This window comes from Penicillium expansum, assembly GCF_000769745.1.
Source record: "Penicillium expansum strain MD-8 chromosome Unknown contig210, whole genome shotgun sequence".
Classification (NCBI taxonomy): Eukaryota; Fungi; Ascomycota; class Eurotiomycetes; order Eurotiales; family Aspergillaceae; genus Penicillium; species Penicillium expansum.
Genome location: NW_015971429.1, coordinates 130,514 through 153,219, shown reverse-complemented (window position 1 = coordinate 153,219; position 22,706 = coordinate 130,514). Strand labels below are relative to the sequence as shown.

At 49.0% G+C, this 22,706-nt stretch overlaps 7 protein-coding genes across 7 annotated transcripts; 2 read left to right on the top strand and 5 right to left on the bottom strand.

The window, feature by feature from the left end:
• Nucleotides 1-283: 283 nt before the first annotated feature.
• PEX2_064270 (mitochondrial 54S ribosomal protein uL30m) lies at nt 284-687 on the bottom strand (the record flags this gene model as incomplete). The annotated part of the gene is made up of 2 exons (XM_016743698.1): nt 284-345; nt 411-687. The coding sequence occupies 2 exons, from the start codon at nt 685-687 to the stop codon at nt 284-286; spliced, it is 339 nt and encodes a 112-aa protein (XP_016594763.1).
• Nucleotides 688-1,230: 543 nt separating this feature from the next.
• PEX2_064260 (SNARE-binding exocyst subunit SEC6) lies at nt 1,231-3,507 on the top strand (the record flags this gene model as incomplete). Its single annotated transcript, XM_016743697.1, has 1 exon — nt 1,231-3,507. One exon carries the CDS (start codon nt 1,231-1,233, stop codon nt 3,505-3,507), a length of 2,277 nt encoding a protein of 758 aa, XP_016594762.1.
• Nucleotides 3,508-3,783: 276 nt separating this feature from the next.
• Nucleotides 3,784-5,019, bottom strand: PEX2_064250 (uncharacterized protein; the record flags this gene model as incomplete). Its single annotated transcript, XM_016743696.1, has 1 exon — nt 3,784-5,019. The coding sequence occupies one exon, from the start codon at nt 5,017-5,019 to the stop codon at nt 3,784-3,786; it is 1,236 nt and encodes a 411-aa protein (XP_016594761.1).
• A 472-nt stretch (nt 5,020-5,491) lies between these two features.
• Nucleotides 5,492-5,680, bottom strand: PEX2_064240 (uncharacterized protein; the record flags this gene model as incomplete). Its single annotated transcript, XM_016743695.1, has 1 exon — nt 5,492-5,680. One exon carries the CDS (start codon nt 5,678-5,680, stop codon nt 5,492-5,494), a length of 189 nt encoding a protein of 62 aa, XP_016594760.1.
• Nucleotides 5,681-7,672: 1,992 nt separating this feature from the next.
• On the top strand, nt 7,673-8,202 carry PEX2_064230 (uncharacterized protein; the record flags this gene model as incomplete). The annotated part of the gene is made up of 2 exons (XM_016743694.1): nt 7,673-7,770; nt 7,833-8,202. The coding sequence occupies 2 exons, from the start codon at nt 7,673-7,675 to the stop codon at nt 8,200-8,202; spliced, it is 468 nt and encodes a 155-aa protein (XP_016594759.1).
• A 4,847-nt stretch (nt 8,203-13,049) lies between these two features.
• On the bottom strand, nt 13,050-14,744 carry PEX2_064220 (uncharacterized protein; the record flags this gene model as incomplete). The annotated part of the gene is made up of 2 exons (XM_016743693.1): nt 13,050-14,523; nt 14,590-14,744. 2 exons carry the CDS (start codon nt 14,742-14,744, stop codon nt 13,050-13,052), a joined length of 1,629 nt encoding a protein of 542 aa, XP_016594758.1.
• Nucleotides 14,745-15,444: 700 nt separating this feature from the next.
• On the bottom strand, nt 15,445-21,926 carry PEX2_064210 (putative ubiquitin-protein ligase E3 component (UBR1); the record flags this gene model as incomplete). The annotated part of the gene is made up of 2 exons (XM_016743692.1): nt 15,445-15,770; nt 15,863-21,926. The coding sequence occupies 2 exons, from the start codon at nt 21,924-21,926 to the stop codon at nt 15,445-15,447; spliced, it is 6,390 nt and encodes a 2,129-aa protein (XP_016594757.1).
• Nucleotides 21,927-22,706: the final 780 nt, after the last annotated feature.

Below are 22,706 nucleotides of genomic sequence, written 5' to 3'. Positions count from 1 at the left end.
GCTCCCAAGGCATAGTCCCGGTGCCCCCTGGCTGTCTTTACCTGAACTGCTGGTGCAGTGGCGTTATCATTATCCAGGTCCTTTCAAATTGCACATATTTGGTTCAAGTGTTGGATTCGCACTAGACGGTAATAATGCATATAATACAATGGTTTGCCGGAAAGACATTCGCCCGATAGATGTGGACGTAGAGTACATGACCAAAAGAGAAGAATAAAAAAGCAACCCGCTCCATGCAAGCAAAGCCAAGACAGAAAAAAAGAGGACGCGATCGATCAATCAATTAATCGGCCGTCCGAGTGAAAGGCATTTCAAAGGACTCAGGTATCGTCTCAGTCTTCAAGACTGGCGAAAATCCCAGTCAAAAAGCACACAATTTCACGCGAAGTTCAATGAAAACAATCACTGACCACCGAGTTCCCCCCGCTGCTCAGAGCAGCTCTTTTCGGTATAATATCCGGGATCAGGCTTGCGCTCGAGGTGAACCTCCTGCTTCGTGAGGCGGTACTGGCATTCTTCGACCTGAACAAGTTCCTTGACTTTCATGATTTGACCTGCGACGGAGGGCGAGACGCTGTGGAAGACTGTTGCCATACGCTTCTTCAAGCCAAGAGCCTTGAGAACGTCTGTTGAACGGCGGGGGAGTCCGATTGCGGAGCGAACGAGGGTGATACGGAAGTAGGACATCTTGGATTGTGGAGATGGAGAGGGTGTGATATTCGGATGTTTGTTCTTTGGATGATGGTATGATTTAAGAGGTGGTCCGGGGCCGTTGAATTGGACTCGGAATGGGTGGAACAGGAGGCGGTGGATGCAGGAGAATATCGGAGTATCAGGGAATGAGAATTTGCAGCCGATATCTGCAGCGCAATTGATCCTTTGACCTGGCGGAGAAACGTCGCGGACTTGGAGATGATCGCGATCCCGCAAATTCAATTAGAAGGCGGTATATCACGTGTAAATTCTGCCAGGCATCCGATGATAGCAACGACGACAATCTATCGGCCTGTGATAGCTGATATAGTATTTCACATTTCGAAAGCGGAGACTATGGGCTGCGCTCTTTCCGGCGTGACAGTTCCTGGATTTATATCATAATTCGCCGCGTACTACCTTCCCACAAGCAACGCCCTATGCCCGCATTGTTGACACCTCACCCCTCGACCTAGCTTCGAGCGATTGAGCCGGAACACAGCAACACCACGGGATAATTGATACCGTACCGTGACCATGGCGCAAGCCAGTAACATTGATACTACGGTCGCGCTGCCGCGACTCGAAGACCTCCTACGGCACCCGGAAGATCTAGACAAGATCAGCGGTCTCAAAGCGGAATACCTGCGGAAGAAGACGGCAGTTGACTCACGGCTGCGTGAAGGTCTGCGAGACCAGCTGGAAGCCGTGCAACGCAGCATTGGTGCCCTGACTGAGGGCCAGCGACAAGTCTCGAAAACAAAAGACGAGCTTCAGGGCATCGACAAGCTGTGCGCCGAGTCGCAGCACAGCGTGGAGGACTTTGCGCAGATTGATCAACTTGCACGGATTCAACGACATTTCGATGCTACACTTATGATGAAACGGGGGCTGGAGAATTTCGGCGCGGATATCCAGGAAGTGGAGGATTTGCTTAAAGAGGATGATGACGATATGGAGAACCAGCCTAATATTCTGCGGGCTCATATGCAGATCTCGCGGTTAAGGGATTTCCGCGATGAGGCCATGGATCAGATTCGCAAGGCGGAGGATCAGAGCTCCGAAGAGACTCTGATAGAGTATTTTGAGGGGTTGGATTCTGTTATTGAGTGGTTTGATGATCACCTTGGCACGGCTTGCATGAACCTCATTCCCTTGGTGCAGGCGGACAACAAGAGCATGGTTGTTCGACTTGCTGTTGTTGTCATGAACGAGGAGAAAAATGACGATACAGTTCGAGCGTTGCAAGAGGCCCAGAAAGACCACAAGGACCTCGCAAGTCGTTTCAAGTCTATGAACATTGGCCCTAAAACTGTGCGGGGTTACAAGGACAAATTCATCCAGGCTATCGAGCTTTACGCCCAGGGCCAATTTGAAGAGACCCTTGAAACCTTCCTTGCAGACCCAGACAATCTGGAAAAGAAATTCCGGTGGTACTTCAATGATCTCTTCACGGTCAAGCAAGGCATGCAGAGCCTTGTGCCAAAGAAATGGAAGATATTCAAAACATATACCGATATCTACCACCAGATGATGCATGACTTCCTGCTCAGCATGATCGACGACGCCGAGCTCCCAGCCGATAATCTGCTCAGCATCATCCATTGGAGCGACAAATACTACAAGAAAATGAAGAAGCTTGGCTGGACATCAACAGATCTCCAACCCAACATTCTCGACGACCGCGAGCCAGAACTAGTCCGAAAGTGGCAGGACGTCATCATCAGCGCCGTTGAAGAATGGATGGACCGCATCTTCAACGCAGACAAAAAGTCTCTGGTGGAGCGTGCCGCGGATGCTCTGGACAACAATGCAGAAGGCCACTTCCGCACCAAGACACTGGCCGACATGTGGCGCATGCTCCACGAACAAGTCATGGCATCAGGGGCATCAGACCGCGCAGACCTGGTAGAGGGCGTCATCGATGCGATGTTCCGTGCCTTGAAGACCCGACAGACTTCATGGCAGACCCTCGTGGACGAAGAATGCTCGAAGCACCAATTAGAAGGCGCAGACCAAGAAGGCGTGCAGCTGCTGCAAGACTGGCTGATCGGCATAGCCAACGACCAGATCTCCTGCATCGACGACAACGAGGAGGACAACTCGTTCGGCTACCTGACGCGGTTCAAGTCCGATTTCGAGCCTATGGTCACACCCAAGTACATGGGCACCACAGCGACAATCGAGCTGGAGGCACTGCGTGATGGATACGTGGATTTGAGCACGCACTGCCTGGCGCAGTTCGTGAGCCTTGTCTTCTGGGTCGATCTGGACACCGTTCTGCCTGACTTCTATACCTCCCGCTGGTACGGCGAATTCGCCATGAAGCGTATTACCTCGACCTTTGAGGACTACATGGCGGACTACGCCTCCGTGCTGCACCCATCCCTGGCTGAAATCTTGGTCGAGGAACTCTCCGACGAGCTGCTGGTGCGGTACCTATCTGCGGTGCGCAACAAGGGTGTTAAATTCCGCCGCCACGTCGACCCCTTCACAGACAAGTTCAAGGACGACGTCCTCACTGTCTTTGCGTTCTTTGAGAAATACCCTGACTCATTCGAGGGTACTATCAAGCAGAAGTGGCGGCTGGTGGATTGGCTTGTTCGCCTCCTTGCTACCGAAAAAGGACCCGCGCTTGTGGAGGTTTACGAATCATTCAAGCTTGAGTACTGGGACCTGCAGCTTTCGTGGGTGGAGGCTGTGCTGCGCACCCGTGATGATTTCGAGCGCAGCATGCTCACTGCTATCAAGGCTAAGGCTGCGGAGCTGTCTGTTGAACGGGGACAAGAAACTATCATGAGTCGGTTGAGATGATTTCTTGGTACTTGACCGTGGTGCGTTTTTAAACCACCCTCATGTTCTCGTTTCACCTCAGCTCATATGCAATTCACCACCAACCACATGTACTATCCGCAACCCAAGCAGGCTTGGGATCTAGGTTACTCATTAATATCACTAGCAATACAGCAATGGAACCAAATATCTTAAATAATTTAGTTTCTCTTAAATATGTCAAAGACACGAATTCTAGGATCATGCTTAATTGACCATTTGCTATTGAATGCTGTTATGCGGGGTTGAGATTGACAGTTATGGATTCAGACTGCGTTCTGCAACGACCGTATATTTCTCGCCGAGGCGCTCATTCAAACCATGATCGTTGACACTAGGATGTAATTTCCTCGCGCCCATTTCGCAGATGCAGATAGTATCCAGAGGAATTTCCTTTGCCCAAATGAAAGGATAGCCGCGCGACGGTGGGAGAGGAGTGGCCGACTGACTTTCATGGTTGGAGGAAATAATGTCTTTGTTAGGGATTGGTGAAGATTTCGCACGGCGGTGGTGACTTTCGGTTTTCTCAGAAGATCCAGTAGGGGCTGGGTGTGGGATAGTTCGATTATCATCAGAGTAGTAGTTACGATATTGTGAGATCAGGTTGCGGGCATCAAACGTAAGGCGTGCTGGTTGGTTTCTAACCTTGGCATTTTTGTTCTGGACCTGTCGTCCGCGAACGTAAATTGTATTGACAAGGGTCGCGTGAAGGAGGAGTGGTCGTGGTTGCGGTTTTGGTTCTCGGGTTATTATAGTTATGGATGGATCCGGGTTTCTCGACGCGCCTGAGGGTTCAGAGGGAGTTTGGCTTCCTCGTGGGTGTAAAGATACATCGACAGAACTGCTAGCAGATTCAGAGGCCTGAGGAAAGTCTTGGACAAAGCGACCACTTGACTTTTGTCTTCCTCCTTGTCTTCTATCAGGCTCACTTTGGATGAAGCCAGTCTCGATGAATTTATCACGGAGCTTAACACAAAATGGTAGCAAGCGGTCTGTAGGATCGACCGGGGAAGCATGTAGTATGGTTGCTGACCTGCCTTGTGGCAGAGCATGTAATGACTCGAGAGAAACAGCCAAAGGCGATGATTGGCGAGGTGCACTTTTGGGTTGCGAGTGAGCGGCAACTCGCTCCGCATCGTTCATTAGCTCCGCCAGGTCGAGGGATTGGAAAAAGGCAAGAGCCTGATCAAGACGCTCTTTATTGGTGAGGCTCATGACTCCAAGAGTAAGGTGAAGTGTGCCTAGTGGACGAAAGGCTGTGCTGGGAAGACCTAGGCGGGAGGTATCCATTTGGTCATTAGACGATTGGGAAGCTGGCCCAGGTTCAGCGAGATGAGCTGTTTTGAATGCGGCGAGCGATGAGTCCAGCTGTGGCAGCGATTTGGTGTTTACCAGAGGGAGACAGAGGAAATGCGTCAATTGCGGCCGCTTTTGCCGCTTTTCTGGACGTGGTTTGCGTGGCTGATGTCTTGCGAAACCTGCGGCCTCCGTCATGATGGATCTGTATCTCCACGAGTGTGACAGCAGCATGGAAATAAATAAATGTTCGCGCGAGCCTGTCGCCGAAGTTGTCTGTGGATACTTGCTGCTAGGAAGAAGTTGGAAGTAGGTAATCTTAGCTTGAGACCTCGGGATGGTCAAACGCACGGACCAATATCCACAACCTTGTGTCAACTACGTGGGAATTTATACTTCCCTTCGCCATAGCTGAGCTATAGGCCACAGTAAGCATGGCATCAAGTTTGATACTGTCCCGCATCTCGTCTGAGTGCGTTATTTTGTCCCCGTTGTATTCGGTGTGAAGGGAATATCGGATCGGAACATCAAATGCAAGGCCCGCTAAGAATTCACCGGTGTTAGAGACGCAAAATATCTTTTCCGGGGAACTTATAGTCACTTACTATAAGGGGATTGATGGTTTTCGGGGGCATTTCAAGATTTAATCTGTTTGCTGAGGTCATCAGGTCTACTCTGGAGGAAATTTCACCCTATGTTGAGTGTTAAAAGATATGAAAAGTACTACAGCGAGTATTACTGTTCCCCAGCATCTTTTTTCCACCTGTGTTTCTGGCCGATCAATGCCTAGAACTCTGTTAGTGCCTTGTTCCAACTCACTCTGGTTATCAGCCTCGCTCTTCTTATTTTTGTATGGCATAGTTAGAGGTTTGTTTGTGTTGGGAAAATTCTCCAAGCCCTTAAAAGAGGCAGTCGTTATGCTTTAAGCTAGTCTTTCATCCGCACAAAACAGATAGTAATTAATCCTACGCTATTGCCACTTATATTCTAAATATTATTGCTCCATACGCAATTGAGTCGTATGGTGTGTGCTGTGGCCAGGAAATATCCAGTCGGATTACCCGAGACTATCCGTTGGATTGATCGCCTGCGCAACCACACTGTCCTCCCACCTTTTGTCCTGATTGAGTTGTACTGTGATACGTGCAAATGCTTGTTTCTCAAAGAAAGCAGGTCATACACGATAGTTATTGGCTAAATGGGGACTCCGGATGTAACATTCGACCACGAATCACTTGCTCAAGGTGTCCTTGTCACATGGTTCCTTGTGAAATTGATGAATATTCAGTCGTACAGAAGGATGTGCAAGATTTCAATGTCAGTTACAGAGTCTGCGGTAATTTCTTAAATCTTGAGCTTGTCGGATTCTTAACCATTGTTTATTTTAATCTTCTCGTGGCTTTTAAGGCATGAACCACATAAATTCAACACCTAGCTCATCCAAGTAAATTTCTGGTGGGTATAATATACCAAGAGCCCTTATTTAAACTGTTTCAAAGCACTGTGTATCCTGTACTTCTATCCCCCCAAATGATTACCTCTTGTTCCATGGGCTGATATCGAGGATCGGCGTTAGCTCACTATCTCTGCAAAAATGCGGTTCTCAATTACCATCGTCCTCACTCTCGCTTCTTTGGCAATGTCCAGTCCATTGAGTTACGCAAATTATGAAGCAATATCTGAAGCAGTCGCTTCATTTGACCACACCAGATATGGTAAATCGACTCCACCCGGTGAGATAGTGGTCGCCGAAATAACCAAGTGAAGGTACAAACACCAAGGACTTGGTATTTCGGACATATTTATCTCTTTTGTGTCCCATCTTCTCTCGTGTCTTCTTGTTATGCTATGATTTGAAAGCAACTACACTGGATTAATGAAGCAAATGAAGTTTCAACGCCCTATTATGGGGTCGAACCACTACCCAAAAGCCCAATTGATCCCAACCCGTGCCATGAACTCGTACACTCTAGCCCAGCTGGCTTGAACATGCTGCTGGGGAGGTATTTCAGAAGTTCACGAAGAAACGGCACGCAGGCCGATATGATTGCCACTGTATGAAGGACCTGGCTGCACATCATCCAGGGCAAGATAGTCATTGACAGAGAGCGCTGGTCGTAATCAAATTCATTGACATGGCGTAGCTGAATGCCCGTGACGACGATTTTCTGCTCCACAGAGATTCATTGGTCATTCAAGTTCGGTCCAGTATAGAAACGAGAACGAGGGACTCGCAGTGTTCATACCCAAGAACGCGGTAGCTACTAGACGTTTTTGTATTGGCATATAAAGCCGAGAGACTAGAACACTTGGAACACGGAATAGCAGACTCTCAATGGCTATGTCCATGGCACCGAAGTATTTCCACAATGCGGTCTTCTAGTAGGTTAGCGAAATTTAAAGTAGGGGCATAACTATGAATGTGGTGGATATATACCAAATTGAAAACATTTCCCAGAAAAGTCCCATACTTTTGGTGGTTGACATTGAAGGGATGCCACAATTGTCATCGTCAAGGTCCAGAGTATTAAGAAGCACACCACTACTGCGATGCTTCTTGTAATGGACGTGAGGCTGCTTCCGGAGAGGATGTTATAGAAGATAATCATAAACGCCAGTTTCCCCAGGCCGAGGGTGATGACGTGAAATATCTCTGAAACACAGATCGCTTTCAGAAGTTCAATCTGTGGAACGATGAGACGGAGGATCCCATCTATTTTGATAAATAAACTTCATCTTTTCGCTCTCTTTCTAGCTCTCTTCTTCTCTCCTCTCTCTTCTTCTCTTCTCTCTCTTCTCTCTCTCTCTCTCCTCTCCCTCTCTCTCTCCTCTCCCTCTAAACTCCCCAACAATGACAGGCAGAAATTTTGAAGTTCGAGAAATCACCACTAAAGAAGAATTTGCACGCTTGAACGACGTACTGTGGACCGCTAACTTCCATCCATACGAGTGGGTATCCTATGTACACAATATTTACGACAATCCCCGTATTAACCCCACCCTTCCTCTAGACCTGCCTTCATCATTTTCCACGCCGTCAATGGCCATGCACCAGAGGACCGCGCCAAAGACAAGGCCACAGACACAGACCTTCAATGGGCCAAACACGAGCAGACATGTGGTTCTCACTACATCTACACCATTGAAAGGTCGACAGGCCGAGTCGTAGGTGGCTGTCAATGGATATTCTACCACGAGAATCCCTTCCCTAACGGCCCGCACCAAGTACCTTGCACCTGGTACCCTGCCGGATCCGAGCGCGCCAAATACGCCTCCCACGTTGCGACCCAATTCCTGTATCCGCGACAGTGCTGGTTTCAGCGGCCTCATGCTGGTGTGTTACCTTTCCCGGAGGTTAACGGTGGTGTGAATGAGAGCTGACGGTGTTGATTAGGTGTGAATCGAATGGGTGTTCACCCGGACTTTCGTCGTCGTGGAATCGGGCGGCTTTTGATGCAGTGGGGTCATAGAAGAGTTGATTCATTGGGGTATGAGACTTTTATTGAGTCGGGACCTCTAGGGAGGTGGTTGTTTGAGGGGTGTGGATATGTGAAAGTGATGGGGTTGCATATTGATTGCGAGCGGAAGAATCCCAGTGAAGAGTGGGAAAGGTTGGTGCATGAGTGTCAACCACCGGGGATTCTGCTACTTTGGAGACCCCCGAGGGGTGTATTGGACGAGAGCTTGCCTGAGGGGCCTTGGGCAGTTACGTCTGAAACGTGGAAGTAGCCTACGTTTTTACATTCCTAATATGTTTTACAATGAAGATAGTTTCGATGATGTGCTTGAGGAAGCGGGCAATGAAGTTCGGGGTAGTATCCATCCCTGAGCATGAGAAACGGTATAACCCTAAGCTGATATAAACCCATGGGTGATATGGCAGTTGATGACGCCTATCAACGTAAAAGAGACTGGCTTAGAAACATTGAAGTCAATTTCCTTTTCCCACATCTCATCTCTTTACCATTTTACTATATTCCAATATGGCCAATCACCAGACAATTTCGCTCCCAAAGATGAAATCCATCTTCCAACGGCGTCGACGAACAACCCAACAGAAGACCCAACAGAAACCCCTCCCAGTCGACAATTTACAAAAGATTCCACCAGAAATCGTGGAAATACTTTTCAAATTCCTCTGGGTTACCGATCAAGTTTGCCTGGCGCTAACTTGCAATTATCTCTTCGCTTGCTACCAGTCATTTCTCCGGGTGCGCAAAACGGGGGTTACTGAGCTCCTATGGCGTGAACCAGTTTCGGAATTGCGTTTAGTTCGTCAACTTCAGAATGATCGTTGGCAATACTGCTGGTGGTGTTACAAACTCCACCCATTTTCTAAATGGAGAGCTTTTCTTTACATGTGGGGATACAGAAGAAAGTGCTGTCCTGTTCGTGACCTCGTCGTTTGGACAAGAACTGATATCTGACGGAACTTTAAAGCCGCCCAATTACCTATACTCCTCTGTTCTAAGTACCATTGTTCTTCTTCATGTGTCGTACTCCGTGCCATGTTGTTCGTCCCAGAAGGTTCGCGAGTGGGAATGAGTGTAAGTGTCTTTGGTGAATAGGGGCACGAATAATACGACCAATTGCTATTTTTCTCTTGATTCTTCCCAAACATTTGTCCCGAAAAGCAGTCGTTAGTAGTGGCTCTACCTGCATCTTGTGATACAAACTCAGATCCTTGAAGCTCGATTTGTTGTATGATATTCCATTTCGATTATTTACATTGACTCCCCAATAGCCCGATGGCCCAATTCAGCTTCTGTAACTTCACTGTCGCTACCACGCCATCCATAATATCCCCAGTCCATCCACCATGTTCGACAATTTGCTCGGTGAGCCAGAGAAGTTCGCTCATTTCCTTGCCACCCTGTGAAGTATTGGCATTGCTCAATCAATGGGCCATTGAATTCCCGGTGTGGGTGATGTTGCCCGTGGGCGAATGTAAAGCACGAGAATGTTCACAGAAGTGCCGTGTAGGAGATGCTGATGCTGTCGCTTTCCCCCGCTGCTGGTAGGGTCGGTGTTGCTTTCTTCCCTTTCTCTCTTCTTTGCTTTGTTTTCTGTTTTCTTTTTGAGATGACATTTGCGATGAAAGCAGTTGTCTAGTTATGTTGCAAGGTATGCCTCTTCATTGTAGTTTTGGCATTTGTAAGCAGATAGATGGGTTGTCCAAGAATCAATTTCTCGAGTCCTGTCCACAGGGTAGTGGGTACTGGGGACTCACTGCCATTTGTCGTCGGGAGCGGGCTCTGGGACGCAACCCCCGCATAGCAGCATGTATGTAATAGCGAGCTAAATCGGGTCAATGAATTCATCATCAACATCATAGATGGGTTGTCCGATGAACAAACAGAGTTGCCAGGTGTCCAAGTCACAACGAGCTGATGATGAATTCCACATGTTGCATCCATCAAGCCCTTGAATGGCGTCCATAGTCATGTCCCAGCAGACAATGCCCAAATTTCAGAGAAATTCAAGGAATCGCCACCGTCTGTCCTCGGCTACAGCTGATTGCAACGCTGACTTCCGTGTCCTAAAACCCGTTGCCAAGTCATGCACTTTGCAATCTTCATTGGAGCCGAGAACATATTGTTAGGGAACGGATCTGCGCAGTCCCCCTACTGACCACCCACCCTATCCCAAGGGCAGTCTTGCAAGCGACTGAGATAAGTTCCACCCATCCAGCCAACCTCGGGAACTCACTTCATTGCGCTTGTAAATTATCCTTGGGATGGGTAGGCCCAGCGAAATGGGACTGGTCTCTGAAACTTGACCGTGGATTCCGTCCTGTGGCTCAAGTGGAGACAACATAGAATATTCACCATCAGACCACTGTTACTCAGCAGCGAACTGACACGCGCAAGGCCAGAAAAACTCAACATCATTTTCCGATCGCAAACAGGGCCCCAGTGGAGTGTCAAGTGTTCTCGGAAGAGAGTCAATCATGTTCAGAGAAAGTGGACCTGTTCATGGTTAGGCCATTGTATGACTTTGAAGGTGCAGGGCAAAATCTTACTTAATCAAGATCATCAGGTACCTTTGAGAAATAGATAGGGCCGAGTGGCAAGCAAATTTGAGTTGATAAGCATAGTTCATCGGGTTGGAGATTGGTATGGACCTGGAAACCCAACAAGCGTCAGCAAAGCTGGTGAGATCCCGTCGCAGAACTCTATCTAACTATCTGTGGAGGTTGGCGTTGTTGCATTCAACCTCCTTTCCAATTGTGTCGGCTAGGAGACCTCACCTGAATGTGCTTTCTGTGAGCGGAAGCTTCAGCTTCTGATGTTGATGTATGCGTTGGCAACAACGACGGCGGTGGTGCCATGACATGTGTGGTTTGTGTAGCCCGTATTACAGGCCCGTTTGATCCGATAATGGAGATAAAGGAAAATTCAGAAGTCACTAAAAGCAGAGAGAAAAAAAGTTTCCCTGCGTCAGTCAATGGACTGGTGAGGTCTTCCACTCATTGCGAGCCAAAAGAACCTTGGGGGTTGATATAACGCTTGAGTTCTCACCTGGTGTGAATATATTGGTGGAGGATGGACTGTTCAAGATGGACCATGTAGATGGGGAAATGATTGGAAGCGCTCACAGTGGCAAGCGACTAGGATATGTAGAGATCCCTAAAGGCAGAGGAGAAAAAAGTTTCCCTGCGTCAGTCAATGGACTGGTGAGGTCTTCCACTCGTTGCGAGCCAAAAGAACCGTGGGGTTGATAACGCTGGAGTTCTCACCTAGAGCATAAATGGTCACCATGAGTTCTTCCCATGAGTAGAAAGAATGCATCAAGCAGAGTCGATATGTATGACAAGCATGGACTGGTGTCTGATCTCTGCAATTTATTAGCTAAGTAACAGGACAACAGATTTCAAAATTCGTCATCGCTGGGGAACATGAGGGAGTGATAAGCATAGACATGATGAAGTATCAAGGGGCAGACATGATGCCATGATACCATGAATACATGGGACCAGAGCAGTATCACAAGGTGGTGGGACCAAATCATTGAGTGATAGAGATGGGATAAGAAGGGGAAGGGAGAGGAGAGACAACAAGGCAAGACACGAAACACCCAGACGTGACAAGACATAGAAGTGGAAGGAACAAATGGTGGAAGGTACTCACCAGTCAACATGGTCCAGGTGACGTGACCAGCTGGGGGTCACCAAGAGGATCATGGTTCAAACAAGTTGTAGAGACACAGAAAAAGAGATAGTGATGGAGAGAAGATGGCCATGAAGCCGTGAATGATAAACAAAAGTCTTAAACCCCCCAGGGGGGGTGGAGATTTGATGGAAAGTGGATAGAAGGATGAAGGGAAGATGGATGTAGGAGGAAAGAAAGAATTGGGAGAAGAGGGGGGAGGAGGGGGGTATTTATGTGTTTAAGCTGGGGAGTGACTCTGGGGGTCCTTCCATTTTGGGGAAAGTAGCTTGTCTGAAAAAGGGAAAGTAGCACTTTCCCTAAGGTTAACGTGTACCATGTCTTGAGACACTGGTTATACAGATGACCTGTCTAACGAGATGCGACAACGAGGTCTCCAGGAGTCAGTCTAGGAAGTCCAATGTCTCCCATTAAGAAATATTGATGTCTACCCGGGTTTCTTAGTATCCTGTAGCGTATTATGAAGATATACAGATATTTATATCCATCTGCAGAGGCGAGACACAACCTCCTCTGTAGAGACTAAGCTTAAACCTGATATCACATGTGTCTAGACTTCAGTCCAGCACTCGTCTTATCCGTCCGACACTGAGGATATCGACGGAATACATTGAGCCATACTTAGTAAATAGTGACGCAGGTGGCCACGGGACTACTCAGTAGAGAAAACCTTCAAGCGAGATACTATAAAGGACATCGGAGCATTTGCTATGCATCACGTCTCTATCCAACGTCATCTCTATCGAATGAGCTAGGTATTCAGATGATCAAAGTCCTATGTTGTCGAGGGCCAAGACCAGATAAGTGGTCGACTACTTGTATTTGTAGTCTTCATTACATGCTAAGAATGATATCCCGTAAAGGTCAGAAAACGATTGATACAACGGTTTCTAAACGCTAGTGAATGAATGGTCTTTGCGGCCCCACAGGGTTTAATAGACAAGTAGAGAACGCATAGCATAGCAGGGTATCAAATAGCTCCAATGTCGATTTCATAGTTGAAAGTACATGTATGGTGAAAACGGAGAGCCAAGGACCTGGCGTCCATGGCGATGAGACTCATGAAGTCTCCTTCTTGCGACCATCAACAACACGCATAATATCCGTCACGCTATCTTTGTCACCCTTCCTCTTCTTGGGGCCACGCTTTCTCTTTTTCCCGCCTCGCTCGTCGTCGTCAAAGTCGAGCAGGGGACCATCGTCCTCCTCCTCTGCGTCTTCGTTGCGGCTTCCTCCGAATCCCATATCCATATCTGCAGCATCCATGGCTTCTCGGCGACGTGCCTCTTCAATGAAGCGCTTATGACGAAGATCTGCTGTATCGGAAGATGGTTCGGCTTCACCCTCTGCTGAAGGAGAGGTCTGTCGGAGGGCTGCAGCTCTTTTGAGGGCAGCAAGAATGGTTGGATCTTTAGTGAGGGGGTTAGACCGGTCAGCAGGTTCCTCTTCCGTTGTAGTCGAGGTCCCAGTCGCAAAGTAGTTCTTATGTTTCGCAGGTGCTGTTTCAGAGGCGGCAGGCTTCTTCTCCTCTTCATCCACAAGAGCCTTTTCAGGTTTACGGGTAGCCAAATCTGCCACTTCGCCATCTTCATCGGATGATGTGTCGTCTTCGAGTCCAGCGAGAGGGTTGTAGTCATCACCGACACCGGCAAAGATGTCGTCATCATCCTCGGGTGCCTCTTGTGCAGCGGCACGGGCAGCAATATCAGCTGGAATTTCCATACCGAGGGGTTTGACACTTTTATCAGGCATCATAAGGTCTCCTGCGGGAGGCACGGGCGCTTCAATCGGCTTGTCCAGCCACCTAGTCTTCCTCTTCGTATTTCCTTGGGCATCAGTGATGAGGAGTACTTCGCGTCGACGGCCAGTCTCATCACGCTCCACAAACCGCTTCTTCTCTGGCTTTCCATCGCTCAACTTTTTGAATTTTGAGCTGAGTATGGACTCCGGCGGCGGAGCAGGCGCAGCAGCAGCGGCACGGCTTGCCCTCAATTCCCGCAAAATGTCATCGCGAGTCTTCGGCTTAGCAGGCGGTGGTGCCATAGTCCCCTTCTTCTTTTCTTTCTGTTGCTTTGGTACAGCAGCAAGCTCTTCAAGTCCCTTCTCTTCCATCAGACGTTCAAATTCTTCGTCTACGTCTTCTTTTTCGGGGGGCGGCGCAGGTTTTTCGGCCGCTTGAGACACGTCCTCGCCAGCTCTGATTCTTTTCAACAACTCCATGTCCAGTCCTTTGACCATGTGTGTGCTTGCGATGTCACCTCCGACTCCAAGGTCTCGGCGAAGTTTGTCGAATGTAGCCTGGTCGATTTGTCCCAGCTTAACCATATCTTCTAGTGCCTTGATACGCGCCTCTAGACCCGTGCTGTTCTCACTTTCACCCTCTGCATTGCGCAATTGTGCACGATCCTGATAGCCGGTGGGTAACGATGTACCCTTCGGCGCGGCGGAGGACTTGAATCGCTTGGAAGGTCGATCGCCCTCGCGGCGTTGTTCGAAGAGCTGGCGGGCGAAGTCCACGCCAGTGACTGAGCGTCTATATTAATTCCAAAACCGTTAGCTTCCTCCGGAATAATAGCAATCTGCAAATCAAGCGACTTACGGGGTCATGGGAATACTGGACCGCATTCGCGACCCTAGTGACCCGCCCGGGGTTGCGCCGCCACGCGATGCATCGCGACCAGGTGCTGGGCTCTGGTCCTTTGGTTTTGACGATGACTGGTCGGCTATTAGCCGGCGAAACTGCTCGTTATTCATGATTCGCGAGCTCAAGTTGCATGGGTGAAGTTAAGAAAGGCTCATGTCAAGAGCTGAAGATCCGGCTTGGCACTGATAAGAAAGATAAGACTATGTATATTGGGAAATTTCAGGCGTTTCATTATGGAGGCAATTTGGCTAAATGACATCTCTATTTTAATTTTTTACTTTGTATTTCCTTAAGAAATAGCGGCGCTTAGTATATAGGAGTGGATGGGCGGGTATTTAGCCTAGCGGTCGTCGTTGACGACATCCTCAGCTTGAGTGCAATTACATACTATACAAGCGAGCGAGACTGACCGTAAAAGTTAGTATATATGGAAGCAGATTGGGTATCGATATATATATTCGTAGCTACACATCCATACAAAAAGAAAGATAAGGTGAGATATAATATCTAAGACACAACGGCATTAGGGAACCTAATAATACATTCACAAATCCAACCCAAATTTGAGTTGAACGTAACTTGGTATTTGAATCGTAACTACCGAATGAACCTATTGATGAAAAGCATGTCCGATATACAGTGAAAAAGAGACGAAAGCATAGTAGAAATGCAGAGTAACGAAAGGAAACGGGAAAAAAAAAAGCGGCTAAACACACAATCGCGATCGTTTCCAATTCGCCATCAAAAATTCAAAATCTAAGCGCATGCAAATTAAAACAATGGCAAAAAGGGACCCGATTTTTGTGTCCATTAGATAGTCTCCCAGCCACCGCTGTTGATTTCTGCCTCCAGCTTGCGGCTGATAGTCGCAGGGACTGAATGTGACAGCCAGACATCGCGTAGTAGCCGGTCATACCGCTTCTGGTTGAGGATAAGCTGGCGGTTACGGCGGAGACCGGGGTCGACTTCGCCGTGGCGGTCGAGGTAGGGTGCGTAATGCCAGGATCCGTTGGTGTTGTGCAGATAGAGAACGGTGCATTTACGAATATTGATGAAAAGACCGATGTTTTTGCCGCATCTATGATAAGACTGGTTAGCTGGAGAGTATTTGCAAATGAAGTGGGAGGGTATAATGACTTTTGAAGATGTTGGTTGCAGCCGCCAAGCTTGTTTGACATGCAGCAGACTGCCTGTGAGCAGAATATTTCTCCGCAGAATAGACAAATACTGGGATCAGTGAGCTCCTTCTTGGATTTGGGGCAACGGCGACGGTTTGCCTCTTCGATCAGGCTATCAAAGTACTTGGGCAGGCCAACAAGCTCGAAGATAGCAGGGTGCGACAGACTGGGCCAGAGACGGTGGTCTTCAAAGCGGATGCCTGAGCGCGAGGCGTTCCAGTGGAAGATCCATCCTGAAATGACTGCGTCGAAGGGGCTGTTTGTCTTGCGTGCGGGCTTGACGGACATGAGAATCTCATCAATGGAAGGCAGTTGAAGTGCTTTGGTCAGGCGCTCAAGCTCAGAGGACTCCACATCGGCGAATCCTGTGTTGGGGAACTCGACACCGTGCTGAACATGGAGAAGGATGACTGCCTTGCGCAGGAATGTTAGCCCGTAGCTCGTAACAAGTCGCCGGACGGCAGTAATGATGCTTGGGGTGGCAGTTTCCTCCCCATCTTTGACGTAGCCACTCTCTGCGGGGAAGGAGGAGCCCTCGGCACGGCCGACAGAGTTCGCCTTCAGTTCGGCAACGATCGAGTCGAAGAACTGCTTGGTCACTCCGAATTGTTCTTCGGATACATCAGCAGCCATAATGTGGTCCTCGGGGTGGGTGGCGAGTTCCTCCTTCAATCCCAGTGGCCAAAGAATGAAAGTGACAGCGACCTTAACAATCTCAGCCACGAAGCACATCCGCACAAGATGCCTGATATCAATATCAAGGACTGGAAGCAGAGACAACGATGACTCTGCGAGGAAAACAAAGGTATCCACGGCGAGTAGAGGCTCGATGTTACGAACATCATTGAGCAAAGCTGTGCCACTCAAGCAAGGGTGACCGACAAGTAACTGGCAGACCTTTTGACGATGCATCTCCTGGAACTCATTTGTGGGACGGCCTTTTGAGGGTCCCGTCGAGTGAAGACATCCAACAGCAGCATATGTCAACGCCGTCTCTGATAGAACACGCAGGTGGGTAAGTGTCAACGAAGGAATTGTGTCGAGCAAGGTCGAGCCAGGCTCTGACTCAACACCACGCTGCGCGATCTCCACTGCTGCAATGCTGAAACCAAAGCTGCGAATTAGAGAATCAGTGTGTACAAGATCTTCATTGCCATTCGCCTCAGAAGTGTTGTTGAACATCGAATGGACATGGTTCGTCTTGAATGTCTTCTTGAGCCGCCTGTAGCTCTGAAGCAATTCCGACATAGGGCTGTCCGAGGGACTTGACACGTGGTGAAGTGGACTGGAAGGCGGGAGGTCTTCGGTGGTAGGGAAAACACCGGGCATTGGCATGCGCGCTGGCGTGATGTAATGTGTAGGGGTAGTTGCCGGGAAAGACGAGACCCTCAATTCATCAATATTATTGGAGAGCGGAGAGACCAGAGACTTAGATAAGTAGTCAACAAAGATGTCAGTGTATGGTTGAGGATAGGCCTTCTCCTTCTCCATGAGGATTGGGAAGTTTTGTTGTTGGTTCAATGAATGCTTGAGGCCTACTTGAATCCACTGGTCGAATGATTCAGAAGGACTGAGCGGGATAAGGGGAGACTCTTCCTTGCCCTTCCAGGTGATGGGGAGGAATGCATTTCCAAGAGCTTTGCACAGAGGACAAACAAACTCCTTAAGGTTAGTGTTCTCCGGATGGTGACGCGCAATCTGCTGGGTGTGTCGCCGCTGTGTCGCCGTAAAGTACTGCTCAAAACAGGAGTAATGCATGATGTGCCCACAGCCAGTAGTCACAGGCCCACGGAGTGTACTCTTTGCGTTGAACCCTTTGCTCAGCCCAATCTTTTCGCTAATCACTTCACCACCAGAAGAGTCAAGACGCTTGATGGTAGTATGGTTATCTCCGGATACACCAAATGGTCGCACTTCTTCGGCGCACCTGTCCAGACTAGTGGGTGTTCTGAGCACCTCACGAATTCGATCGGAGTCCCTGATATCGGTCTGTCGCATAATTATGCTGTCTTGAACCAAGGCAAAGGTACCGTAGAGCCTTGAATCGCTGGTCTCTTCCTGGCACAAGATACATGTTCCGCTAGGGTACTTCCATAGCTTCTTTTCTGGGGTAGTGTCTGTATCGGACTCGAGATCGCTGAAATCTTCTTCGCCCCAATCGATGTTACCCTGAGTGTTCAAGAATTGTTGCTGCTGCTGCTGGAACTGCGCCATCACCTTGGCTTGTCTCTCCAATGCTTGCTTCTTCTTGACCTCCTTGTCGTTGTCTGCATCAATTGCAGGAGAGTTGGTGTCAATTCGGTCGAAGGGGAATTTGAGAGACGCAGTTGCCGATGAATACGTGCGAGGGCGCTTTTGCCACAGACGTTTGAGGATGTGTCGGATTTTGGGCCCAGATGCGGTGAATTCAGTCGTGACGGAAATTCTCTCCAATAAACCGACAATGGTCAAATGGCCAGCCTTGATCTCTCGAGACTTTGACAAAGCATTCCAGTTGAATGAATTGGAATGCTCTTCTACCATATCAGTTTCCTCGGAATCGTCTTCTAACACTGCTGCAAGGATAAGATGCAGAATCACTTGAAGGAAAGTCTCAACACGCGTGGGTGGAATAGTTGGTGTACACTCTTTTGATGAGATGACGTATTCCAAACATTGGTGAACAATCTGTGCAAATAGCATCGTTCCGGCGAATCGGGGGAGATCTGAGAACACGCCGGAGCTGATGGGTCGAAGTTTTGGCTCAAAAACAATGTCAGAGGCATTCTTGCCTGTCTTTTTTGCCATCCATTCCTTGTAGATATTCTCTGCTTCGTCTCTTTGGTTCTTTGTGTAGTGTGCGCTGTATGGATCAATAAGATCGAGATATTCGGGCTTCAATTCGAAAGTACCAGAGTCACTCAAGCCTTCGGGTGGGCGGAAGTTGGCGACCTCTTCCAACACATCTTGGAACATGTCCGAGTCTAGAAGCTTGTCGCTAAGGCGGGTCGAAAGGTCGGAGAAAGACAGCGGCTTGAAGCACAAGACATGAGCGATGTCGCGTTTGATGTTTTCATGGGTGAGGTGAGTGCTGTCATCGATAGCAGTCAAAGATGTTCGGTCTGTCAGGAGAATTACCAGTAGATGAACAAATTCCTCTGCCACATCCACAATCTGGGTATCTTCGTATCCCGGACGGGGCATATAGTTCCGAGCCATCCACTCAACCATGCCAAATCGGTGTGCAATGGAAGCAAGAACTCTGCTGGGATCACAAGTAACTAGAGCGGTCTGGATAAGGAAAATATCTCTGTAGTAGGCAAAGTCACGAGAAGAGACTCCACGGTACTGCGACATTTGATGCCGAAGACTGAGACCATTGCGAACCCACATGCCAGCCTTCATTTGCGCCAACCAAGCGCAAACTCGAAGTGGATAGTCAAACATGGCCAGAAGTAAGTCCTCCGGTCCAAGAGCAAGCAAAACATCATCAACGCTACTAGGGTTGGCAGACTTGGCGGCATGGATCTCACTCCTTGCTGCATTGGCAGCGTCAAAGAGAACGTCGCGCATAGTCTCGCTACTAATGTCTCGTCCGCATTCAACAAGCCATGATAATGTGTAGTGAAGGGCGTGGTGGAAACTGATAGATCCACGTTCCACCACGAATTCAACTACCCGATGGCAGGGGACTTGGCCAGAAGCGCCAACCTCGAAATCGAAAGGTGGCAGCAGCTTGAATCTTACTTCATCCTTTATTTCTGCCTGATCAAACCGTTTGCGTTCTACGCCAGCTGAATGGAGAATCGCAGTAGTGGTGGTAGTCTCGATTGCCCTCAGCAGGTTGTCACCATTGTCAGTTTCAGGGTCGCGGAAAGACTCGCAGAATTGGCGGCAAAGGCGGTTAATCTCCCGCATGAGAATTGACGCACTGATCCAAGCGTCCGTTTCATATTCAACGTGTTCACCAACAGCACGGACATTAGGGCAAATACCCTGTGACAGCTTGACAAGATCGAGGAATTGGGGAAGATATTGTTCCTCAGTCCGCACACGGTGCTGCACATACTCAGATTGGAGAAGGTATCGGAGGTCAAGGAAGAAGTGATATAGACGTCTATTTGTAACCGAGCCAGCATCAAATGCCAGCGTGGCGTTGGGGTCGACGGATTGTGGTTCACCGACTTGCCTAGTGGTCAGGAATGTATAGAGGATAGACATCACCTTCGTGAGGAAGTTGCCTCGCACGACAATCTCTTCAGTGATGGAGGGGGTCGTGAGAAGCTGCAATGAAAGGTTGACAATCGAGTGGTCCGGCTCTCGATCCGCGATGAGGTACAGTTGAGCCAGAGCTGTGTACAATGCAGACAAACGAAGACCCATAATGCGCTTGAACTGTGGAACATTGACAACAGTGCTGATGTAGAGGTCACGCAAATCGGTTCGTGTCTTCTTCCACAATCTCAAGTCATAGAGCACCAACCAGTCTAGGCGAGTTCGCTGCCACAGGTCTTCATACGGAGGTACTTTTTCACCTGGAGCGGGAATGGGCGGCCGGACTTGCCAGTGGCTTTCTGTGTTCGAGGGCCTTTGCCGGTACGAACCAGGGGTCTTGGGAATGGGTATATAACCAGCAGGGCCGGATTCAGGGCCCGGGCTTTGGGATTCAGACGGGCCTCGTTCGGCAGAGGACCGATCTGCAGTTTGAGCCGGTGCCGGTCGAGGAGGTGGGGGCTGGTTGCCAGTAAGTCCAGCGAGAATACGCTCAGCTAGAGCAAGTTCCTCATCTGCACCCGCCAAAATCATATCTTCGTCTTCTTCCTGATCACGAGAGAGTTCAATGTCCATTTCATCGTCATCTTCGTCATCAGCATCGTGGGCCTCAACATAGTCTTCATCTTCATCTTCGTCTATAACGTCGTCCTCAAGCATATCGTCTTCGTCATCGTCGGTGGTCAAGAGGACCTGACCATGGTTAGGCAGATTAATCATGAGCGTGCGACCTGGAAGATTTTCAGTTCGCTGATGATCGTCAATTCCCTTCATGCCGATATCTTCATTATAACCCCCGCTGCCCTTTTTCCATGGCGTAAGCATTTCCTCGCAGATGATTTGTCTGAAAATTTCATTGTCCTCAAGGATTTCACAGCCGGCAATATCAGCCAGCCACTCCACTATCGTTGTGCACATTTGCTCGCGGAAAGTATCGCGCGCGGAGCGGACCGTGACGGTAACCTTGATCTCCTCAATTATCTTAGAAACGCCCAAGAGTCTGTTCAGGTCCTTCGAATACTTGATCGCACTGCGACCCATATCGTTTGTTTCTTGAGCCCGCGCAAGGCCAAAGCTATCTCGTTCACGGCAAGCACGCGTGACCTGATGAGAGACATCGCGAATTGTATGCTTCTCATCATTCCACAGCATGATCACAAATTCTGGTTCTTCCTCCTCTTCATCGCCAGCGCCATACCAGTCCGGACGCAACCGAGAGGCCTCCTCATCTTGCTTGATGCTCTCGACAGTCTTCGGTAACCGCAACTGCTCCGGGGAGCAAGAGATGACATCACAGAAGTAGTCGAGCACACGAGATATAGTCAAGCGGATTGAGGCCACAAGCTCAGAAGGCAATACCCGCTGCGCCCGTTCCTTGCTCTTGGTATTACCACTATCGGTATGGATTGCGCAAAACAGCGGAAGGCGCCATGCTTCGTCATCACCACAGTCACAACAGCCACAGTTTCCGGATGAAAGCGAAATCTGATATTGGTGTCCGGTGTGATCTGAGGAATCGAAGCATCGACTACACAACACGCATGTATCATCCGCGGCACAGGTCACGCATCGGTATGTGGCTTCCCCAGCACGGAAGATATGACCGCAGCGCTTGCCCCGCGCAGCCTCGCTGTACTCGGCTCCTTCCCGGGCACCTTGAGCCTCCGCCAGTTTCCATGGTCCGGTCGGGGTTCCTTCTGGGAACAGCTGTTGTACTAGATCTGCGTTGTGTCCGACAAGCGATCGGAAGAGAAGCTCTAGCAGGTCCTTCTCGGCAGCGGGGCCATAGCGGAAGTTGTGTTTTTTGGGTAACCGGAGAAGACCATCACCGAGCAGCTTCTCACATTCCCCGAGCATGAGCATGATTTGTTGTTGTGGCCGGTTTATCGTAGTGGCCGCTCGGACTATCACAAGTGTGTGATGGAACGGAGCGCCGTTGTCGCGACAATGCGCTCAAGGTAGTAATGGTCCGACGCAGGTGTTTTCTTCGCGGGTGTGCAGGCGGAAAACAAATTTTCAAGTGAGGATTGAAGAGATCGATCCGGATCGAGTTGATGGAGTTCTCAGATGTAGTTCACGTTGCTCACACAATGATACTTTGTGGTGGGGGGAAGTGAGAGCAACGGGTGAGGGTGGACCAATGCAGGCGAGCAGATCAGCACAGATACGGTGAAGTCATACGCGATTGAATTTTGAATGTGGAGCTCAAGGTCCAAACGGTCAAAAATAAAAGTAAGAAGTCAAATTAAGAGTATTTGTACAGAGTAGAGACTGGAAGGTAACATTTTTCGCTATGACATCGATGGACCCGGGTCTCTCAGTAAACGCCACAGCCACGCTCCGGCTTGACCTACAGAAAACACGCCACCGTTTGAACATTTGAAGTTATAAAAGACAGTAGTCACATTAGTGGCCTATGTACTTGACAACATAAGACTAATAATCTGATCTATTAGGAACCGTTATCTGTAAGAACGATCCGCTATGTTTTTGAATGTTCGTTTTGGATGTATACGAAGCCAGCAAAAATGAATAAACCGTACAGAGGACCAGGGAGATTGAAAGCCAAAATACAGAGTTCCATCTATCACGTACAAGCCCACATATGGGATGAGAAACAACAGGCACGAGCTTCGGTGGCCT